This window comes from Xyrauchen texanus, chromosome 1, assembly GCF_025860055.1.
Source record: "Xyrauchen texanus isolate HMW12.3.18 chromosome 1, RBS_HiC_50CHRs, whole genome shotgun sequence".
Classification (NCBI taxonomy): domain Eukaryota; kingdom Metazoa; phylum Chordata; class Actinopteri; order Cypriniformes; family Catostomidae; genus Xyrauchen; species Xyrauchen texanus.
In genome coordinates, this window is record NC_068276.1 from 11,146,898 (window position 1) to 11,172,456 (window position 25,559).

At 37.7% G+C, this 25,559-nt stretch overlaps 1 protein-coding gene across 1 annotated transcript in view; it reads left to right on the forward strand.

Annotated features, from left to right (window-relative positions):
* Window positions 1-25,559, forward strand: part of cemip (cell migration inducing hyaluronidase 1) — a 177,300-nt gene that overhangs the window by 144,893 nt on the left and 6,848 nt on the right. The window contains exons 15-24 of the mRNA XM_052130572.1: window positions 437-506; window positions 782-910; window positions 3,569-3,654; window positions 5,307-5,438; window positions 10,475-10,510; window positions 10,820-10,975; window positions 12,922-13,102; window positions 17,154-17,369; window positions 18,919-19,130; window positions 22,621-22,806. Of these exons, the coding sequence (XP_051986532.1) occupies window positions 437-506; window positions 782-910; window positions 3,569-3,654; window positions 5,307-5,438; window positions 10,475-10,510; window positions 10,820-10,975; window positions 12,922-13,102; window positions 17,154-17,369; window positions 18,919-19,130; window positions 22,621-22,806 (1,404 nt within the window). The remainder of the gene's footprint in view (window positions 1-436; window positions 507-781; window positions 911-3,568; window positions 3,655-5,306; window positions 5,439-10,474; window positions 10,511-10,819; window positions 10,976-12,921; window positions 13,103-17,153; window positions 17,370-18,918; window positions 19,131-22,620; window positions 22,807-25,559) is intronic.

The window sequence follows — 25,559 nt, forward strand, 5'->3', positions numbered from 1 at the left end:
AATAAATTCCTGAAATAAAAAAAGTCCTGCCCCACCTTCTTTCTCAACAAATATTTCACTTAGAAATACATCAAATTACAGAAGTAAAGTAAGTTGTAAATTGCGTTTGACTTTTTGATATACTGTATTTATGTCATGGCCGTGAGCTGTGATCTAACAGTTGAGTTTGGTGCTCATGTGGAAAATGCAGGTTCAATTCTCATCATGCTTAATGCTGGCACAAGCACACAAAAAAAGAAGAAAGATATCTCTCATGCTATTTTTTATTTTTAGTTACAGCAGAGTCAAATAATCTGTTTTGAGATCAGGTTAATAATAGACATCTGGAAAATGTCACCTGTGTTTGTTTATGTTTGTGATGGCGGAACTGGGCAGCAATAAGATGGCGTACAATCTAATCAATGTTGCTCTCTCTCTGTCTTTCTCTCTTTCTAAGCGCCACCTCTACCTTCTGGATGGCTAACCCCAATAACAATCTCATCAACTGTGCTGCAGCCGGCTCCGAGGTGAGTCTCGTTACCACGGCAATGGCTCTGATTAATGGTGCCACAGTATGCGTCCAAGCAGCAGCTCCTTTCCACCTACCATGCTTATTTGTAATGGGGCACACAGCGGTGTGTGCGTGTGTGTGTGTGTGTGTGTTTGAGTGTTAGTTAGGCATGGACATTTTTTATAAACCGCTGTGAGTTCATCCTCCATGCATTTTGTGCCCATTAGGACAGTCATTAGCACTGACTTGAAATCCTCTGTTCACATAAGTTGTGTGTGTGTGGCCTTGCAGGAAACAGGATTCTGGTTCATTTTCCACCACATCCCCACCGGGCCATCAGAGGGCATGTACTCCCCTGGCAAGACCGAGCATACACCTATGGGTCTCTTCATTAATAACAGAGCTCACTCCAATTACAGGGTGAGTGTGAATGCTTGCGTCTTTGAGAATGAATGTGGGCCACCACACCAGAGAAATAGGTGCTGGCAGCGGCGCTCTCTGTATATTGCATAGGAAGGCCGATGCGAGAGATTGATGATCTTGTTGTTCAAAAAAGGAAGAGGGCGAGCACTTTCTCTCCATCCCGCTGTAATATGTGGCATCATTCTCAGCCCGACCAGCGTAATTGAAATATAATTCTTTTTTAGCTGCTAGCTACTTAGCCCTTTCATAAAACATGATTTAAGGGTTCCACAATTTAGGGTGTTGGAGTTGGAGTATGGTCTTCAGTCAGTATAAAGGAACATTTGTCATCACCCTGGACAACTTAATGACAAGTTTTACGACAAGGTTTTTCAATGAGAAAATGTGACAGTTTTTCAGTGTTGTGTAAAGTATTCAATCAAGTAAAAGTAATTATACCTTTTTTTTTTACTTATGAACTGCTAAATATTAAACATACAGTATAAAAATGTTTTATTGCATTTATTAATGCGATAATAGGGTTTAAGACATAAACATAACAAATTAATATGTGGCCTAAAACAGATTAAAACTTACATTACTTTAGATTCCCAAGTGAAGACACAACACGCATTTTCAAGATTTCGCCGTGTGGTTTTGATTCAGGTTCACAAATTGAATCATTCAATCTGGTTTTCGAATCATTTTGACTGGTTCAAAAGAATCAAATTGATAAATATTCGACTTATTCGTGAATCCCACATAATATCGCCAATCTACATGCTGTTTACATTTACAGATTTGTTATTATTTGGTGGTGGTAAATCGCACAAGTAACGATGTCTGGAGAAATATATTGGAGGTATTCATTTTCTCTTCAAAATGTAGTGCAGTAAAAATTAAAGTATAAATATTTTAAAACCGTACTTAAGTAACAAAGTATTTGTACTGTGCCGTTTTTCTGTGTAAGCTTGAAGGACTTTAGCAATGTTTTGAATAATCAGAGATAAAAATCATGTCCTGTTTTCTTGAAATAAAGCACTGACGAATGCAGCCTTGTCTTTTATTTGTTGGGGCGTTTAAAGTTTCAAAATCGTTTTTTTAGCAAAGGCTGTGTCATTGGTCCGCAGGGACTGAAAGCGGTTCAAGGTATGAAAATGAAAACTGAAAAGGAATGACATTTTTGCAGATCTTAACTGAAATTGGGAACAAAGGACCTTTCAATTGTTCCAGAGTGTAAATAAGCTAGGAAACAGTTAATAACCGGCTAATTTGGTTCTGATACTTTTTAATGAAAAAAAAAAAACGCTAAATGGTTTTTCACCCAAAAAATTGGGCTTTTTTTTAAATTAAGCATGTGCTTTGATTCTGAAGGAAAACTGCTGCATCACACATTTGTGACATGCTGAATACCTTTTTAACAACTGTATAAAATTACAAAATATACAAGCTTGGTTAATCCAGATGCAAGGAAATGTATCAGGGTAAATTTCTCAGTTGTTTCCAAATCTTCACTTAATTATTATTAGATAAGATTCATTAATACAGATTTGATGCTCGCGGATCTTCACTGAGGAGCAGATCTGTAATTAAAACAAATAATTACAATTAAATAATTAAAAAATTATTGCATAATTAAAATAATTTTGCCCGCATATGACGTTTAGTCCCAACATTTTTTGCCAGATCTGGCAGTACTACAACAGGTATACCACCCACCCTTCACACAGAGTCCTGTCATTTTAAAAAGAACATTATGAATTTTTCTATTATTAATTTCTTGTTGATAATTGAAAAGGAGGCTTCGGAACACTCGAACCAGAACAAAACAATTCGGTTTCTACGAACTGAAACGAAAAAGCATTTTGTTTTTAGTCCCTTGTGGTCAGTGTAAATCTGACGCATGGGATGACAAGTAAGTAGCCTCTGGAATAACCTGTTGGAACTTTAAAGCTATGTTGGAAATTCTATGAAAAACTTTTTTTCATTGTATATTTTGAAAAAATTTGTAGATAAGTGGTTGTCATCAGATGTTGCAACATATCCCTTTGAAGTGACAATTAAGATGTACTTAATCTTATTGGCCTACTGACATTGAGCTGCTATTCTGCATGTAAATTTTTTTTTTTTTTTAATTGACACAGTGTCTTAAAAGCAAGAGTAAAAAACAAACAAACAGTGAAATGTGGCACATCGACCCAAAGCATCTTTCTGGAGCCTGTGTACATAGACCAACATTTAAAAAAATATTGTAGATAGAACACAAGAATGTATCATGTGTAAAAAGCTCCTTACACCTTTAATAAAACAATATATAAAGGTTTGAGAATTCCAGTTGGATTTTTTTTTGTGCTGAAATACTGCATCGCCATCAGTCACCATGAAGGAACGTATGCCAGCACCCACTTAATGATGGCTAGGTTTTACAATGAGCAAATGTGACCAGAACGAATTGTAATTGAGCCAGTTTTTCTGGCTGTCAGCGTTTCGCAGCATCTTTGAAATTGAGCAATGTTTAGAATTAACAAATATAAAGCATGCTTTACAGCTAGTTAAGACAAAGTATGTATTTTCTGCTGCAAATTCAACATTGGCGAATTCAGCCTTGTCTTTCATTTGTTGATTTTGGGCTCTGGGGCTCATTTTCTCTGTGTTGATGTTTATGTATCATTGTAGGCGGGAATGATCCTTGACAATGGTGTTAAGACCACAGAGGCTAATGCAAAGGACAAGAGGCCCTACCTTTCCGTAATAGGAGCTAGGTGAGCATTAGCAGAATTTACATATTTTTTTAAATTGGCAAATAGTTTTTATTCTTGTTTTAAGCATAAACTTCACAAAATATTGATTGTTTTCTCTAAAAGCAAGACTGAATATCTTGTGTCATTTTGTTTCTAAAAAGGATAGTTCTCCCAAAAATCTAAATTCTCTCATGATTTACTCACACTCATAGCAATCCCAGATGTATAACTTTCTTCTGCAGAATGCAAAGGAAGATTTCCAGAGAAATATCTCAGCTCTGTAGGTCCATAGTGAATGGGTGCCAACATTTTTAAGCTCCAAAATCCACATAAGGGAGCATAAATGTAATCCATATGACTTCAGTGGTTAAGTCCATACTTTCAGACATGATATGATAGGTGCGGGTGAGAAACAGATCAATATTTAAGAAATTTTTTGTCATAAATGTATAGATATACATGAGGAATGTAAATCCCCAAAAACAGAAGAAGGAGAAGGTGAGAGTGAAGGAAAAGGGGCTTACATATTGATATGTTTCTCACCCACACATATCATATCACCTGAGAAGACATGGATTTAAACACCAGCGTCATCTGGAGTACTTTTATGTTGCCCTTATTTGGATTTTGAAGCTTCAACATTTTGGCACCCATTCACTTACATTTTGTGGACCTACAGAGTAGAAATATTCTTCTAAACACTGTTTGTGTTCAGCAGATGAAAGAAACTCATACACATCTGGGATGGCATGAGGTAGAGTAAACGATAAACCCTTTAAGTAAATATACACTGATTAGCCACAACATTAAAACCACCTGCCTGATATTGTGTAGATGCCCCTCGTGCTGCCAAAACTGTGCCAACCCACATCTCAGAATAACATTCTGAGATGATAATCTTCTCACCATAATTGTACAGAGTGGTTATTTGAGTTACCATAGACTTTGTCCATTCGAACCAGTTTGGTCATTCTCTGTTGACCTCTCTCATCAACAAGGCATTTCCGTCCACAGAAATGCAACTCACTGGATGTTTTTGTTTTTTGTCACCATTCTGAGTAAATTCTAGAGACTGTTGTGCATGAAAATCCCAGGAGATCAGCAGTTACAGAAATAATCAAACCAGCCCATCTGGCACCAACAATAATGCCACGGTCCAAATCACTGAGATAATTTTTTCCCCATACTGATGGTTGATGTGAACATTAACTGAACCTCCTGACCTGTATCTGCATGATTTTATGCACTGTAATGCTGCCACACTATTGGCTGATTAGATAATCACATGGATGATTGTTGGTGCCAGACATGCTTGTTTGATTATTTCTGTAACTGCTGATCTCATGGGATTTTCATGCACAACAGTGTCTAGAATTCACTCTGAATGGTGCTAAAACATAACATCCAGTGAGGGGCAGTTCTGCGGCTGGAAATGCCTTGCTGATGAGATAGGTCAACAGAGAATGGACAGACAAAGTTTACGGTAACTCCGAAAACTGCTCTGTACAATTGTGGTGAGAACTAGCATCCCAGAATGATGTTTAGGTTTTTACTGAAAAGCAAGAAAAAAAACTGTAACTTTTACAAGTGTAAGCTAATCTTTTCACCAGGGTTTATAAATTATACCAGTTTAGCCAGTCATTTAGCATTCATTCAAAGCCCTTCTTTGGCAGGTATGGCCCACACCAGGACGCAGACCCCTTCAAACCAAGAGTTCCTGCTCTTATCCACCACTTTGTGGCCTACAAAAACCAGGACCATGGTGCATGGCTGAGGGGAGGTGATGTCTGGCTGGACGATTGCCAGTAAGTTTTTTTTTTTCTTTATTTTTTTTTTCTTTAGAGTCACACAGTGCTGCAGTCAACAGCTTTTCCTGTTATAATGCTGTCTTGATCGTAGATTATCAGTAGTTGTCTTTACAACTTTTTGCTGTTTAGTTTGGATAAAGGTTAATATTTTGAACCCAGTAAACTAATACATTACTTTTACACACTGAATCTTATGAGATATGTTGAGATCAGGATTGCAGGTCTGTTCTAGTCATATACAGTTGGGAAAAACAATATTAAATGTTAGTAATAAAAGGTGTTTTACCATATATTGTAAACATATATAGATAGCAAAGTAAATCAGCTTATCAACTTTTTAAAGTAAGGACAAAATTCTTCTCATGTAACAAACAAACTGGTTTGGTGCAAATTCATGTCACATGGTAGAAGCTAATCAAATTAGACTTGGTTGGCAACATAACCTCATCTTGAAAGCTATGAAAAAAATGTATTTATTTTTTACAGTAAATAATACTGGTATTGTGTTGGGTCGGGACTTGATGTCCAATGTAAAGTATGGGTCCAAAAGGGAAAACAGTTGAGAACCACTGGATTAGATTAAATGTGGCTCATGTCAGAGTAAAATGCAATTAGCCTATATATATATATATATATATATATATATATATATATATATATATATATATATGTGTGTGTATGTATGTGTGTGTGTGTGTGTGTGTGTCTGTGTGTTTATTAGGGCTTCCAAAGATAACATGCTTAACTTTGGAAATAAATTAAATATTTAACTCAGTTAAATGTAATGCATTTATCTGATTTGATCATGGGCTTTACTTTTGTGACCATGCTAGGTGCAGCACTAAGCACAATGACGGTGCACTTATCTCATTTTCTTGAGCGCTAATTCTTGCCAGCACAAAGTGGCCGTGGGTGGGAGTGTTTGAGCTATCTATGGGTTTATGCATGCAAACTGTGGGTGTATTGTATGTTAATGAAGTGGCACAAAGCGCAATTTGCTATTTTCCTGAGAAATAGGCAATTGTGCTAAGTCGTTTAAAAACTATGTTTGTCTAAAATCAGTTCCTGTAGTTGCACTTTGGGATTTCATCAGCAGTTGATATCAAAGGGCTATTGATAACTTTTAATACTAGCCATGATTTGTTGGTCATTAGATCAATGTGATTAATAATAATAGTACATTGTGTTTGTGTGTGTGTGTGTGTATGTATACACATACACACACACACACACACACACACACACACACGTAGTGTTTCCATGTTTTATGGGGACTTTCCATAGACATAATGGTTTTTATACTGTACAAACTTTATATTCTATCCCCTAAACCTAACCCTACCCCTAAATCTAACCCTCACAGAAAACTTTCTGCATTTTTACATTTTCAAAAAACATAATTTAGTATGATTTATAAGCTGTTTTCTTCATGGGGACCGACAAAATGTCCCCACAAGGTCAAAAATTTCGGGTTTTACTATTCTTATGGGACATTTGGTCCCCACAAAGTGATAAATACACGCACACACACACACACACACACACACACACACACACACACACACACACACACACACACACACACACACACACACAGTTGTGGCCAAAAATGTTGGCACCCTTGGTAAATATGCATTGTTTATCCTTTTAATCTTTCATTAAAAAAATACATAAAATTGAAAGAGGGGAAATCTAATTATTAAATAAATATTTTTCTTCAAAACATGTTGGTCACAATTATTGGCACCCCTAGAAATTCTTATGAGTAAAATATATCTGAATTATATTCCCCTTTTAAATTTTTAGTGCACCTTGGTGACTAGGAACATGAAATTGTTCAGCCATGACTTCCTGTTTCTCCTGGGTATAAATATGAGGTAACACACAGGCCAAATTCCCTTAATCATCAATCACAGTGAGTTAGAAAATATAGTTCTGATGTGCAGCAAAAGGTTGTTGAGCTTCACAAAATGGGAAATGGCTATAAGAAAATAACCAAAGCATTGAAAATGCCCATTTCCACCATCAGCGCAATAATTAACAAGTTCCAATCATCTGGAAATGTTAAGAATCGTCCTGGAAAAGGACATGTGTCTATATTGTCTCCAAGCACAGTGAAGAGGGTGGTTCAAGTGGCCAAAGAATCTCCACGGAACACAGATGGAGCATTGCAGAAATTAGTTGGGCCTTGGGATCAGAAAGTCTCTAAAAAATGTAAATAAAGAAATAATCAAACATCACCTACATCAAAGTTGTTTGGGAGGGTTTCAAGAAAAAAAGCCTCTGCTCTCATCCAACAACAAAGTCATGCGTCTTCAGTTTGCAGACACTACTGGAACTTCAAATGCGACGGGTTCTATGGTCAGATGAAACAAAAAAATTGCTTTTTGGCTGCAAAAACCAGAGATGGGTTTGGCGCACACAGAGATGAAGTACCCAATGCCCACGGTTAAATATGTGCTGGATCTTTAATGTCGTGGGGCTGTTTTTCTGCCAGAGGTCCTGGACATCTTGTTCGGATACATGGACTCTATCAAATACCAACATATACAAAATCAAATGGCTGCCTCTGCTAGATAGCTTACAATGGGCCCTGGTTGGATCTTCCAACAGGACAATGATCCAAAACAAACATCAAAATCAACAAAATGGTTAATGACCACAAAATCAAGGTTCTGCCATGGCCATCCCAGTCCTCTTACCTGAACCCCATAGAAAATGAGTTGGATGAACTGAAGAGGAGAGTCCACCAACATATGCCTTTGAATTTAAGGGATTGGTAGAGATTCTGTATGGAGGAATGGTCTCAGATGCCTCGCCAGGTGTTCTTCAACCTCATTAGGCATTATAAGAGAAGAGCTGTTATCTTGGCAAAGGGAGGCTGGAAAAAGTATTAAATTAAAGGGTGGCAATAATTATGGTCAATACATTTTTGAGAATTATAGTGATGAGATAATTAACCTTTTTTAATTGTTTTACTTCAATTAAAGGTTAGATTTTTGACAAAAAAATTAAATTTTTGTGAGTAGTATAAGACAGTTCAGATGATGTGAAGTGAATCAGTATCAGTCAGTGTTTTCATTTATCAGCATTACGTGATGGCTCTGATTAATACTACACTACTAAAACTAGATAGCTTTAAACTAATAACTTAAACATTAAAGCTCATCACAGCTGAGAGACACAACAGACTGATTAATTAATTACACAAAATTCAAGGCGCTAGCCTCTTACTGGAGTTGCCACATTGGAGAGGATATACTGTTCAAAATGGCGGAGGACATTGCGGTTTTTATAGTGAATGACACTTGCGCACCAGTTACCACAAAACAGGGACGAATTCCTCTGCATGGACGACTATTTGTCCACTGAGAAAATAGGATGAATTTGGCCAAAATGACATTATCTTCATAAAGCTGTCCAACACACTACAACATCTATGCTTGGGAGTGTCACATGCTCCATCTCTCTCTCTCATCTCTCACACACATGCAAACATCCTTGCTTCTCCAATAACTTGTTAGAAACAGCCCAAGCTGTGATACTAGTTCTAAAGTGACTTCTTGAGAGGCTTGCCCGCTTCAGGCTTGCCCGCTTCATTTGGTTTGAACTAGCAACGGCAGATTCTGATCTGTCACGTAAGAAAGTCATGTTTTTTTTGTTTAGTTTTTTATGACTACTCAGTTTTTCCAATTTTTTTTAAATGTACTTGTTAATTGAAATGTTGTATATAAGCTATATCACACTCACAATCGTGCTATATGGCTCCAAATCAGCGACAATTGCATACAGCCCATTTACATGACCAAATTCTAATGAATGGGTTATCTAGCACTCTTAAAATAGGGCCCTATAACTTTTTTACTGTTCTATAACTGTTATATTCTGGTCTGAGCACTTTAACCAAATTAAAATAATTTGCAATCTTTACATGTTGGAATGTATTATCACAGAAAACATCTAAAAACATTAAAACCACCAGAGGACTTAATTAAAACTGAAGGCACTACATTTTGAAAAGGAACAAATGTATATTTAGAAACAATTTTCAATTTCATCAAATGAAATTCAAACATCTAAAATAGTTTCAGAAAAAGTGTTTTATATTCTACAGTTGGCTAATAAGTTTTATTATAGCTTTTTCTTGCCAAAGATTTATTACTTTAACCTCTGTCTGTCTCTTATACTATCACGTTCCATCACATTATACTGATCTGAACAGAAGGTGGTGCTCTAACACATTTTAGCCCTCACCCATATACAACAAGTGCTGAGAGCTTTTGTTGATTTTCTTGGCTTCTGAGTTGTCTAGATGCTCAATCTAGGGGTCATTGGAAAGCAGAGAATCACAGATTTACAATGATGTGTAAGATGTCATCTTCTCTAGATGGAAACCTATTTTGCTGATGATTTGTTTCTCATTCTTTTGCTACCGGACTTTGTACTATATTTTGTTTAACTCATTTTAAAGCTAACAACCCATGGTAAGATTTGATATAATGTTTTAGGCTATTTGGGCTTAAAAATCAGTGGTCAGCACAGAAGAGACGTTTGCATTTTAAGCCTCACCAAAATCAAATTTAACTTTGTAATATTTTTGAAAATAATTCAAACTGCGGTATTATGGCAAAAAAATTAACGGTACAGTCAACTTCCTTGAGAATTTTCATTTAATATATTACTTTTTTATTTAAGTGCTACAGTGAAGGACTTTTATGTTCATTATAAAATTAAAAAAATATAAAACATAACATTTAGGTGGGACCAGTTTTCAACTCAAATGTTTTTCATGGTTTATTTTGTTATTTTATGTTACTAAATGCAAAAGTAATGGGGTTCTCTGAAAAGGTCAGATGTGTTTTAAGTGATAAAATGGCTTGCCATATAGCAGCGGGTCCGCAGAGTTTCAGTTAATCTTTCAGTCAGTTGTAATTGTGTGTGCTCTATATTCTGTCATAAAAGTGTTCAGTGTTATTGCAGTGTGCATAGAATGTGGTCAGAGTTGACTATTTCTTCATCTTAATTTAACACAGGTTTGCTGATAATGGAATCGGCCTCACTCTCGCCAGGTAAACTTGCTAATCACTATTTTTCCTTTATTCTATTATATCTGTGCCCACATTTCAGCAGTCTAAAAATGAAATATGTTCATATTTACTGAATTCATCATAGAGCAGGGCCTAGTGATTGTAATTGGAAAATACCTTATATGGCAGGCTTCTTAAGATGCAGAGAAGGAGTCAGGGCTTTTGAGAGACTGTGAAAGTAATTTATTGGTGAAAATGCAGCAAATCCAATGAGTTTGTATATTTGCACACTGGGTGTGGGTTCGAACACAGTTTTGCCGACTTTGTTCTCATGTGTTTATGTTTGTGTAGTGGCGGAACATTCCCTGATGATGACGGCTCCCATCAGGAGGTGAAGAACTCTCTTTTTGTGGGAGAAAGCGGGAACAGAGGAATGCCCGACATGGATGATCAAACCTGGGGACCGGGTGGCCCCGATCACCTCAGCAGGTCTATTCCCAGAGGAGTGTGAGTGTCAAAACATATCTTGTCCTTTTGTCTTGTTTTTGTTCTATAAAAGTGTTGTGAATTGTGTGTTTTACATGCTGAAACCATGTGCACCCACATTTGGTAAATTTTTCTCTTTTGCCCTGCAGTAAAACTTTGGCCTTGATTTTGACCTTAAAGTCAACTTGAAATGTAATTCGCAACCAATTTTACTTTTTAATGTGAGGTATTTCCAAGTGAAACAATAAGCTCATTTGAGAGAAGTGAGTTTTGTGTATAACCAGTGATCACTGCCAAGTGAATCTGTTCCAAATGCTGTCCGACTTTCAGTGACATGATGTTGATGTTTGCAAGCAGCTCTGCAACATAAAAGCATGACGGTAAAAAGCTTGCGAACAAGAAATTTCTGAAATCCTGTTCTTATTAAACTGAAAATGCATGAAAATTACACTTATTGGAACATGACAGACAGACCACTGATTGGAGGAGAGAAGCTGAAAAATAAGTAGGCTTTTGAATAAATAATTTCTAGGGACATTGCCTAGCACATAACTGTGCATGAGTTTAGCTTGGTTTATGCTTGATGCAATTACTTCAGGTTCAGCACTCCACTGCTTGCTTGAACAGCCAGATCCTGCCGGAGGCGATGACAGCAGGGGAGCGGAGCTTTCCCCCGCCCAGAAACGGGAACTAAACTTGTGGTGATGGGGTGGAGGGGGGTGAAAACAATGAGAGGCAGCTGAGCAGGCTTATGAAGCAGGGGCTGTATTATGATTGGATGAGATGCCTGATAGAATTAATCCAGAGATCTTCCTGCAAGAACTACGTTTACACTTACATTTCTGGTCATCCTGAAATAACGTTGTCTAGCAAATCCAATGCCTGCATAGAGTTTGCAGAGCAAATCAATTAAATATATAAATATATTTAAATATAACTGTGCCAAAGAGCAGGTTTATTGACACTTTTAAAAATATTTTGTAGATCAGCACGGCAAACACATAAGCAAGGAGTAACGCACACACATAGTGCTTCCAGATATGTATGACACACTGTCACTTCCAGACATTAGACAATGTTATATATAGTGTTTTGTCTGTGTGCTCTTAACCACGAGGATTTTATTAATAAAAGAGTCACAGTGACTACAATTTCTCCGGAAGTGACAATTTTGTTCTTTTGACCAAATGGAATGGAAACGCAGCTTTATTCGCACACTGTGTAATATTTTTTGTTTTCGCATAAATTGAATTCACAACTTGGATGGAAACATAGCTAGTTTGTGTAAGTCCGAGTTGCCTCCGCTTCTGAGACCGTCAATCCGCGCATCTTATCACATGGCTCATTGTGCATGACACCATGGAGACTCACAGCATGTGGAGGCTCATGCTACTCTCCTCAATGCACGCACAACTTACCACGCACCCCATTGAGAGCGAGAACCACTAATCATGACCACGAGGAGGTTATCCCATGTGACTCTACCCTCCCTAGCAACCGGGCCAATTTGGTTGCTTAGGAGACCTGGCTGGAGTCACTCAGCACACCCTGGATTCGAACACACGACTACCACGGGTGGTAGTCAGTGTCAATACTCGCTGAGCTAACCAAGCCCTCTATAATTACTCTTTCTTAACAAGAACAACTGATGAGCTGTAACAATTTCACTAAGCAAAAACATGAATCTGTATAGTTTGATTGTAAAGTCCAAACAATCATAATTTTTGCAATTGAGTTTGATTTCTCTTGTGTCGCCGAAATGACAGCGAAATGTTGTTTTAATCATATTTTAATTTGGAGTTAATTAATTTTGTAAATGGTTTGTCTCAGTTTGTATTTTAAATGTTCTTCTGCCAAATGCATTACATGGAGAAAATTTTACATCATGGTAGTCTTTAGTTAGTAGATACCATTTTATTTGATGAGTGCAAACAAGTTCACCTGTGTCATCACCCTCTGCCCTGCAGGGACTTCCCTATTCGTGGAATGCAAATCTATGACGGGCCAATCAACGTCCAGAACTGCACGTTCCGCAAATTCATAGCTCTGGACGGACGGCACACCAGTGCTTTCGGATTCCGCCTGAACAACTCCTGGCAGAGTTGCCCTAACAACAACGTCACTGACATCACCTTTGATGACGTGCCGGTAAGTCCTATACCTCGAAGCGATGTCAGGTATCATCCAGATCTAAGTGGCCTCATGATCTCTGACAAAATATATGTCAGCGCTTTTTGTTTTGCTTAATAAAAGTGGATGGGGTCACTGACTCTGGACTATTCTAGGAATCTGGTAGATTTTGTGGAGGATGCCAAAGAGGATTATAACATTTCAGAGTGTCCACTAGCTGTAGGCAGGCACTTAACTGAGGTTAGAAAGAGAGAGAGAGACTGCAATGTTAGGGATATGTCTTCCTCAGCTCTGCTCTTCCTCTGGTTATGACTGTCTCTGTCTTGTCACTTCCAATAGTCAGATATGAGGCTTACTGTATTTCGCTGCAGTGACCCTGCAAGGCCTAATGCACAGATATTGGACAATCAGTGGATAAATTAGCCACTACATGGTCTGTGATTGATATCCAGGAAACATATTTGTAAACTAATATTTATTTTATTTCTGTTAGCATAAATACTATATATTGAAAATGTAAAATTATATTCATTTCCCATATATCTTCCCATAATAGGGTGGACATTTTATGCTTGACCACATATGACTTACACCACAAAATAAAGGAAAATATAAATAAAACACTTTAAGTTATAAACTTCAAATAACTCAAAAGTAATTTTGCAGAATGGCTGATGTCCACTTCCAGTGTGTGTGTGATGTCATTTCCTAACATATATCTTCAATGAAAAGTCATGGCATCATGATATAACAGGGTGCACAATACAAAACACAAAGGGACATACAAAAACCCTCCACTATCAGTGTTAAAATTACACATTTACCACAAATGAATACATGCTAGTGAAAGAATGTAACACTAACTCTTTACTTTTGATGTGCAGTTTTTTGGGCATGAGGAAGTGACAAAGTGCAATATAAAAGGATTTCAATTATATAAAATGTAACTTTTAAGCCCACAGAAGTGTATAACATTATAAAATGTCTTTATTCTTTGTAACAAGCCTATCAAAATTGTAATCGGGTGAAATTAAACAATATAAATACGACACTTAGAGCTTAACCTTGAAAAACAGCGCAGATGGATGCAAAAACGTGTTCAGCGTGAACGTCCCCTACTAAACTTAAAATGAAAAATGCTTTAATAGAATGACCAGGAAAAAGAGAGAAAGGGAGAGAAATGGCTTAACAAAAAAATTATTTATTTCTCATTGGATTAGTGTCAATGTTTTGGCAGTACATAGGGTTTATCATAAGGAAACGTAAGAAAAACACGTTAAGTGTTTTTAACTACACCTGAAATACTGTACTTTTATTTTGAAATAATGCAGTAATGCAGTTTTTCTTACCTCTCTCTTTCTTCCAGAATGAGCTCTGACATATGCAATAAAATGTCATGAACACATGGTGTTTCTAATCCCAATGATGGGACACAATTAACATGCACTCAAATGCTATATGATTTTGACAAAATAATCTTGCTTCTGAAAGAAAACACGCTGATTGTCATTGATATTTCCCCAAGCCATTTCTGTCAAGTGTAGCATCTGTGTTAAGCAACATCTGATATCTCACACAACTCACGCAAAAGGTGTGTGTTTCAGGTCCATTTCTCAGCAGTTTAGGTGTGTGACCCTAAAATATTGGATAAATGGTAAATAAGTATGGATTTCATACGGAACATAATTTTATCCCTTAATTACGGGACGATTACTTATTTTACAGGATGTTTGGCATATTTAGTTAATTAAATTTACCTGAGACTGCTTCAGCGTGAAGGGATCTCTCTCTCACACTGGTGTACCCCATCAACAATCAGCTCACCTGGTTACTGCGCACCTGAGAGTGATTATGACAGAGGGACAAAAAGAGGACACACACTACATACACAGAAACAATATGACCAAGAGGGCCATCACAATGGGGGACACGAAAAAGAGCACAAGCTCCAGAAAAACTGCTGAACACTTATCATATCATTTAAGAATAACACATTCCAGTGCTGGATCGCCAGTCAAAACCCACACAGGTGAAATAGAAACTCCTAGTCAAGAACTGGAGATGTTTCATCTGGATTATACACATACCTGACAAAAGCTATTTCAAAAAGTGGTGAGGACACATCTCACCCGTCTCAACCCATAACTGACAGTGATGTACTATATCTAGTAATCATTCAGTGAATACTTGGAAACAATTGAGAAATTAATCTCATACATCTTTTTTTCCACGTATTTGTCCAAGTGGTCATTATTGTTGAGGAAATAAACTCATCGAACCATGAGAGCCCAAACACTGTGCATGCAATCTAATTGTAGATAGGCAATTGGCTGATGCTGTAGTCAATCAATGGGTCTGTAGACATTTGTGAATTTGGTGACAGTTTAGGCAGTTTGACATGAATAAACCCCTACACAATATCAAAATTAACAAATATAACTGCAAGCAGCAATGCGATTCCTCCTCAAAATACCAAATCATTTAAAATCGATCAGTAGAGGGTTGGGGTTAAACCCTCCCAATGGAGGAATCCAAAAAACATGTCCTTCTGTCTGAATCCTAAACGAAACATTTTCAGTATACAGGAAAATCCCTTATGCCGGACCTTATGGATCCTTGAGGCCTTTTTGTTCCCAATGAGAAATGAGGTATGTACACCAAGTTTCAGAAGAATTGGACAAATGGGGTGGAAATACCATCACTTTGAAACTGGGACATTTGGGTGTGGTCTGTAGTGCCCCCTAAGGGTGAATGTGGGCCATTCTTGGTTTCTGAGTTCCTGTTGGCCTGTAGTATCAATGTACCAAATTAAAAAAATTTGGACCAGTGACTTTTTGAGATATTGGGGCTCATGGAGAATAATAATAATAATAATAATAATAATAATAATAATAAATCGGTCAATAACAATAGATTTCCTCCTACCAGAGGAATCTAATAATAATAATAAAACCATCAATAACAATAGATTACATTTTAGACCACATTTTAAAAGTAGCACAAATCTAATAATATACTTATATTTATATTTAATACAGTTGGATACTTGCTGGGGTGGCAGATGGGGTGGCAATGCTTTTTCTTATGACACCCCGGAAGATCCGCCTCTGCATAAATTCCCTCATTCGACGATGGCGGTGAGAGTGGTTGTCATGGGCGGGAATGGTAGAATTCAAGTGATAATCAAAACAGCATCCAATACAGTTAAAGGGAAACGAACATGACATTAGATTATGGCTAAACAAGTTGGTATATGCAAATATTGATCCTTAGATGTCGTTATACTGGGAAAAATGTTAGCAAATGGCCCTGGCTACACCACTGGACCCACTGATGTAAGATGAAGTAGGCTTAAATGTAACATTTCACACATTTTATGAATGACTGGACCTTTCCGCCCATCTTCATGTCTTGACATGCACACATCAATGAAGAGAGATGGCATGTATACAATGACAAAGTAGACAAACAGACACTTAAAACAAGTTGCTAAGAAATACATACATACAATAAAGTTACCAATATTGAAAGCATGTTCTGTAACTGTACATTTAATTGTAAAATGAATCCAAAAGCAGAAAATAATCTCTGTGACAAAGAGTGACTTAGCCCTGGGAGAAATAAGTTTAGGGACCACTGTTTAAATCATATAGCTTTGCGTGAGGAAATCACTTTTCTCTGATAATCTTTCCCTCCAGTGATTTGTTAACTCAAGTGTCAGTAAGATGAATTTGAGAATTGGATGTCAGATTTGTGAACTACTTTTGTAGTGGTCAGATGACCCTATGTCTTATATGTATCAGATTCTGAACCACATTTAAAAGTAGCCCAAATCAGATGCAAAAAAAAATCCAATCTTGTATGTGTTTTTGCTGTTTAAACTCATGCCACAAGATCTGATATGTGCCAAGACATCAGTAAATAATCAAAATTGACAGGGTAAATGCAGCCATTGGCGTATTAATGGAAGTGATTTTTGAGAGTAAACACAAGTCAGTTCCAAACAATTGATTCATTTTCCTTTTTTCCCAGTTGTTCAACTTTCTCTTGTCTCTAATTATGACCTCAGATCACCTCGCGTGTGTTCTTTGGTGAGCCCGGTCCCTGGTTCAACAAAATGGAGATGGATGGCGACAAAACAACCATTTTCCATGACATTGATGGCTCGGTGAGTGAATACCCGGGTGCTTTCCTCGTCAAAGAGGACAACTGGCTCCTGCGACACCCCGACTGCATTGACATCCCGGACTGGAGAGCTGCCATCTGTAGTGGGCACTACGCCCAGGTGAGTCCAACTCAGAGCTTTGAATATGTCCACACACACCTGCAAATTAGTCGCCTTTTTGAATTCAAAATAGGCAGAAGTGGAGCTACAGGACAGGCAATGCATGCAATTGCCTGGGACCCCAAGCTGGGTGGGGCCCCCCAGTGGGCGGCAATTAAAGTCGTTCACAGCAATGACACATTGAAACCAATCATTGGCAATGCTTAGTAGAATGACATTTTAAAAAAAAACTAGGGGGCCCCCATACAGTTGGCTACGATCAAATTCAAGTAAGAGAGGGATGATGGAATAAGAATGACAGTATTGTCTGGTACAGAATCTGTCATTTTTACTGAATTATCCCTTCTCACAAAAATATTGCCAACGGCCGAGCAAGTCGTGATGGTATTGTTTACATTCACAACATGTTATTCTCCATACATTCTCCATTCATGTTATTCTCCATTCTCAACATGATTAGAAAGGCATAATCTCCAGCTTTGATATTTCATCACTGTTTTATGATATAAATGTTACAGTGAGTTTAACTCCTTAATTTATTGGAGTACACATGGAGTACACATCTGATATCCAAAATCAAAATGAGAGTTACGGACTCAAACATTTAATAAAGACACATGACACACAATGTCCATTAGAAGTTGTAGTCCAAATATGTGTGCATTTAGAGACAATTTTATGTATTCTCATGTTTACTTTTCTAAATTTCTTTCTAAAAGATTGGATTGTCATTCAGGGGCAGATTCACTAAGAAAGAATTGCGCCCAGCAAAAGTGTAATTTTTTTGCATGCACTCTCTGCACTGGTTTAGTGACCAATTAACATATGACGCAGATCAGGCAACAGCACAAACATGCCTACAAAATCACTGCTGAACACAATTTGTATGGGCAAAATGATGTCGCAGACCACCGAATTTGGCAGACCCTGCCAGGACTGTACAGCATCACTGTGATCCAGACACCTGGATCATCTCTTAAACATGCAGAATTTGCACTTGGCTACACCAGGCATTTGTATACAGTATATGTAAGGTTATAACATTCTTCTCCATCATGTGATAATTATTAGATTAATTCATTCTGATATGAACAGTCAAAAATCTTTACAAACATCTCTTTTAAAATAAAATACATTTTACAGCCTACATTAACTCGCACTAATAAAACTAAAAACAACTCCAGGGGGCAAATGTTAATAGAAAGGTTACATTATGACACTAGTCTAAATAGCTCCTTTTAGAAATTCTTAAGCAAGTAGTGACATAAATGCTATTCAAGAAAATATTAATACAAAAAAATGCTTCTCTCATAGTCAACAGAATGTAATGCTTTGGTGTTGTATTGGCCAAAAAATAAATAAATCTCTAAAATAAGGGTTTGCATACTGTATGCAAGTCACAGAAATTACACATGCATGCTTTTACATGTTACTTTTCACACTTTGTTACCCCAGATTTGGAACGACATGATGGTGAGTCAGTGATGCCAGATTTTTCATTTTAGGCGTAATATTCCTTTAAATTCCATTCTAAATATTCTCCCCTCAGATTTATGTCCAGACCCGAAACCCAGCCAACCTTAACATGAAGATGGTAAAGGATGAGTATCCAGACAAGCCTCTGGAGCTGGTTGGTGCTCTGGTAAAGAGGAACCACTATCAGCAGTTCCAACCTGTTATCACTCTGGGAAAAGGATACACCATGCACTGGGATCAAGCAGCTCCTGCAGAGGTCACTATCTGGCTGATCAACTTTAACAGGTCAGTAATTAATGGATATTATTACATGACACACTGAAATACTCTATTCTGACTGGTCAGTTGTGCCATCCATAATGACCACACGTGTGGGCATAAAGTGATATTTTACCAGTCATCTGGGTATTGCTGTAATCTTTTATACTGTACTTATAATTTGTGCTCCAGTTCTCTAGTTTCACTCTGCAGTCTCTACAATTAATGGAATAATTAATGTGCATTTATTTACCAAGTAGTCATGTAAGCAGAATAATGAATAGTCAGCTGGTCATTATTAAAAAATAAAGCCAGACTGGGTGGTCAAAACCCAGACGCAGAAGGGTCTTGTATCACCTGCGGTGCTGGGTAGATTACTTCTGAATTGTAATCTGGTCCTGATTACAAATTACATTACTAAAATTGTTGTCAGTAATTGAATCTACTACTGGATTACATTTTTAAGGATTACTTATGAATTACTACTTTTCTAATTCTTGTCTGTTAGATGTCACATGCATTTAAGTATGATAAGTGATAAGAGCATAAAATAACATTTATTTAATGGATCAAAATATGATAATTGATATAATTGTTATATGTGTGTTTTGTCTGTTTCTGGCAGACATTAATCTGGCACATTAATGTACATTTAAAGCAGAGTTCAAAAGCAATTTGTGAAACTAAATCATTTTGTCATTTATGTGTGGATTACCACTACCACTCAATTCAAAAACACCTGAACTTCTGTACTAGAACATTTTCCTCTGCTCCATTGTAAGAGGGGCATGTCACAGCATTTCAGTTACGACACCTTGTTCATTATAGTAGCTGAATTACTTTTAAAATTATATCCAAAATAACACTCAGCACCTTTTTCTTCAGATAATCCAAAAACATCTCATTTACGTACATAACCTTGGTTCCCCGAGGGGAATGAGACACTACGTATCATCGCTATGGGACACTGTCCGAGTGTCATGTGGTCTGAAACCCTTATACAATCACGGCAATTAATTTGCTGATTGCGCTTAAGCGATTCCACCAAGGGAGCTGTATCACAGGCTTCATAAATGCACTTGCATTTGTGCCAGCAAGTTCGATTTCCTACAAAAGGCAAGACCCTATGCAGCTGCTAAAGAGTATGGCCAGCTATGCTGCATCTCTTTCCCCTAAGGGAACCAAACCGAGACGTTCTCTTTAGTGGAACTCGAGCTGTGTATGATTGCTATTGGAATAAAATACATTCATGCCATGCAAAGAGTAGCTGCCAACTGTTTAAGCCTGAATGGCAAGAATATAGTGGGGCACAAGCTAGCTAAATGGGCTTGAATACCCCAAGGGTTAAGGTAAACCACGTGCTTCATAAGCACTCGAAATTGCATCAATAAACCAATGAGTCTTTGCTTGGACACCGAAACACCTCTGTTGCAGCCACCAAAGCACACAAACAAATGCTCTGACTTACTCCACTGGCTAGTACTGTCAACATAAATTCACAGCACCCAAACTGGGCAAAGCATCTCCGACTTAAATTGGGGAGGAGAGAAAGCCTGAAAAATAATGGTATGCGAGCGAAATGACGTAGAAATAACCTTGGACAAATAGCCAAAATGAGGTCTTAACACAACCTTTGAACACCCTGAACAAAAATCCATACACAATGGATTGACCAACAGAGCATGCAAATCACTGACACTCTTAAACATGGCTCTCGCCTGTAGCTCAACATGTAATCACTAGATGGCGAACACAAGCAGCGGCACAGTCCAGGGGGACCTTTGCTCTTCTACTACTGTTGCTGGTTGAATAGGATTTTAAAATGTTTCTGCCTTTATTGTATTCAGGCTTAAATGATGAGTGTCCTGAAATGCATTTACAGCAGGGACGCTGACAGAATTAACCTTTTCCCTGGTATTTTGAACGGGGAAGAGTGTGTGAAAATTGGTGGAAATGTTTATTCTCAGAAAACTGTTTCACCACAATGGCCCCAGCATTCTTTATGGGGGGACAATGTGTGGTGCTTACGTTCACTGTGTGTTTTATGTACATTAGTGCTTGATGAACATTGAATTATGTTCTGTATGTCTCGAGACCCTTGGTCATGGAGAAAGAGGCTTAAGTCGGGACACATTTTAAGTTTGCTCCCCAGAGCAAGCTGCATGAGGAAACTGAACCATATTCTGGTTGTCGGGCGTTCGAGGCATGTACAATGGCGAACTCATCCTGATACTGACCAAAAGGCAAACGGGGGAGGAATGGAGATGTTTATACAGTCCAATTTTGTTCACTGAATGGGGGCTCACCCTTCGTTACACAGTAAGCCCATCAGGCTCTTGTGTAGACTTATTTTTATTGTACATTGAGTAATATTTTGCATGCCCCGAGACCCTTGGTCATTGAGGCAGAGGCAAAACTCAAGCTGAATATATTTAATGCTTATTCACCAGTGCAAATTTCAGGGGAATCTGAGCTAAATTGGTTTACTGTAAAACAGATTAGACACTAAACCGGTCCCAGCATATAATATGGGAACAATGTGCAGTACTTGATACAAAGTACTTTTTCACACCGGATAGAACATTTAGTTGAGAATGCTCAACATCATTTTTTATTTTTTTTTTTACATTGTGTCAGTCTTTTTAACTAGACAGACCACTTTGAGCGTTCGAGGTGTGAAGAATGGCAAATTTTATTTGATAGTAAACTCAGCTTCATCAAATACTTTAGCAGGCTTCGGCTGGTCAGAAGTACGGTCCTCTGAACGGTGCCGATACGAACCCCAAGCACTCGTCTATGAGACACGATACATGTGGGGGAGCGTTTGCTAGCCTCTATTCGTAGAAGGAGGTGCAAAGACCAAAATCTCCCTCGCGAACAAAAGCATCTCCTTGACCAACTCGTTCCCCAGCGTGACCCACTGAAGGGAATTCAAGGGAAAATCCAAACAGAGCCGGTAAACTCAATGGTATTTCTTAATGCGATGCGCTTGATTGGACTGCAAAACCATCGTTTAAAACCATACCTTGCATCTCCTGATAGAATCCCAAGAGTATAATGGCACCAACTAAGCATTCCGCGTGTTGGTTCGCCATCACTCAGTTGGGGATTATTCCAGCCCCCTCATTCTGAAATTCAACATTGTGTCAACGATGTCCATACGTGTTTACCACTCAAAAGGGAGAAAAATAATCCTCGCTTCAACGTGAGTCACTAGAAACAAATGTGGGCTTAGACAATTTGTGCACTGAAGAACAGAAAATCTGACTCTGGCGTGAAAGAGAAATAAATTGCTGTGACTGTATAAGGGCTTCAGACCACGTGACACTCAGACAGTGTCCCATAGCGATTATATGCAGCTCGAGTTCCATGAAAGGGAACCTTCTTTAACGTTCCTTTGAACCAGGACTTTGGCGCTCCCTAGTGATTGGTACAAATGCTGATACATACTACAACAAACATGTCAAACCACAATGACCATGCTTTATTAATTGAAGCAATATTGCTTCTTTAACAGAAACGATTGGATAAATGTGGGCATCTGCTACCCCAGAGGCACAACATTCATCATAATCTCTGACATACACAACCGACTCACCAAAGAGACAAGGAAGACGGGGGTGTTCAATAGAACCACTCAGAGAGAGAAGATGGGCCACTCACACCAGACAAGAGGATATTTCTACTGGGAGGAGGACACAGGGTAAGGATACGTGTATGGATAACAGACAGATAACATCTTTGTTTATATAGTCAGAAAAATAAGTCACTATCTGCACTACATGTTTTTTGGAGTAATGGTAGCAAATGTAAATAAATGTAATTGTGAATGGAATGGGTTGTTAGGGCTTTTTGCCTCTTGAAATGGTAGTTGAGAGAGGACAGGAAATAATGGGGAGAAGGATCCAGAAATAACAGACCCAATCTTGAGCACAGGAGCACCATTGCTCAAAATGTCAGAGCAAGTGCGATAAACTTTAGGCCACAGTTCCAACACCAAATCCAACACTGATGAATTCTAAATAATTAGTAAAGCAATACAATTAAATATTTAAGTATTAAAAAAATATATATATTTTAAGGTGGACAATTATATACATTACATGATAGAAACCAAAAAGACTAAGAAGAAGATTAATATAGGACAAGTATTATTTTTACGTTGGTAGATTTTTTATTGTTTAATGTGTACAGTATACAAATCCAAAATGGAGGTTAGGTAAAAAGCGTGTGTGCATATATATATATATATATATATATATATATATATATATTACTAAAATACACTTTGAAGTAAACTTGTATATAATCACTATAAATTACAGTGCATTCATAAAATATTCAGACCCCTTCATTTTTTCACATTTTGTTGTTGCACCCTTATGCTTTAATGTTTTTTTTTTTTTCACATCAATCTATACTCCATACCCCCTAATGATAAAGCAAATAACAGATTTTTGATAACTGCAAAAAAAAAAAAGAAAACTGAAATATCACATTGACATAAGTATTCAGACCCTTTGCTCTGACACTAGAAATTTAGCTCAGGTGCATCCCATTTCTCTGGATCATCTTTGAGATGTTTTTACAGTTTGACATGATTTGGAAAAGCACACACATTTCTATAAAAGGTCTCACAGCTGAAAATGCATATCAGAGCAAAATCCAAGCCATGAGGTCAAAGGATCTGCCTGCAGAGCTCAGAGACAGGATTGTGTTGAGGCACAGTTTTGGGGAGGGCTACACATTTATTTATTTTTTGGCTGCATTGAAGGTTTGCAAGGCAACAGTGCCCTCCATAATTTTAAATGGAAGAAGTTTGGAACAACTAGGATTCTTCCTAGAGCTGACCGCCCAGCCAAACTGAGCAATCGGGGGAGAAGGGCCTTGGTAAGAGAGGTGACCAAGAACCCCATAGTCACTCTGGTTGAGCTCCAGAGATCATGAGTGGAGATGGGAGAAACATGCAGGAGGACAATCACTGCAACACTGTACCGATCTGGGCCTCATTTCCCAAAAGCATTGTAAGCCTAAATAGATCGTAGAATCCATCTTACGATACATCTTAGTTTTGCGACCCATTTGCCAAAAGCATCGTAACTTAAGTAGTACATGAAAATTCTTGTAGATTAATGAGTGCTCTGGAGTACTCATACAGAGTTAAGAACATCATAAGCACACAGACTTATGCAGACACCTGCAGGACAAATGCAAAATGACACCTGATACAATTTAAACACCTATAGCTCCATTTTATGCTCATTTAATGCTCATTTAACATCAGTATTCATTTTTATTGTATTTATTTTTACCAAAATGGCTAATAATAATTGTAGTAATAATAATAATAATAATGCATAAAATGGTTGGTCAATATTGCATGAACAGATAAATGAATAAGTAAACAAATAAAAGTTATTTGTGGACTAGTTGGTAACAACAAAGTGGTGTGATGATTGTTGCAGAGAGCTGTAAAAATTACAATCAGAGAGAGAAGGAAAAAAGTCAATAACATGCTGCCGTGCATGAAAATTGTCCATACAGTATATTGGCTCCTCATCCTCGTCTCCTCTTCCTCTGACACCTAAAGGCGCTCTCGCCACGAGTTGTGTAGTACCGCACATTTTTTGTAGCATTGCTGTAACAGTTATCGCTTTTGGGAGTAAAGAGCAGATCTCCCTTTGATTGGTGAATGTCCCTAAAGCGTCCTCATTATTTATTCCAATTGTGCACTCCGCATTAACATGGCGAACCTCGTTATATTAAATTAATGCTTGTCATTAGCAGTACCATACTCGGGGTCTCCGCTGTCTTCACTGATCCTGGAAACTTTAATCTCGACCCACAGAGACAAAATATTAAAATGCTCGTCTGATGAATGAAGCAGTGATTGTATAAAATAAATATATCGTTCTGCACAAAACAATTGCAAAACAAAATGAAATTATGTCTTGAATTAAGTTGTACATTTTAAGAAAATATTTGTAAATATTTCCAGTGAGGTATATTACAAAGGTTTTAAGTTACGCAGCAAATATAATGAAGTTGCGATGACGAGCAGCACTATACAGTCACATTTCAGCAATTCACGTATATTGAAGCGTCTTTAAGTAGCACTTAAAATGCATCCTCTCACATTTGTGTTAAGAGCAGTTTTGAGAAAAGCACGTACAAAAAAAGAACGCTCATAAAATCTCTCGTTGAAAACGCTCTTAACCGCAAAGATCAATCGTTATCAGGAAACGCAGCCCTGGGCTTTATGGCAGAGTGACCAGATGGAAGCCTCTCCTCAGTGCAAGACACACGAAAGCCTGCTGGGAAGTTGCAAAAAAGCACCTAAAGGACTCTTAGACTGTGAGAAATGAGATTCTCTGGTCTGATGAAACGAAGATTGAACTCTTTGGCCTCAATTGTCATGTCTGGCAGGGCCCCAGACTATGACTTGGGAGCCATTGG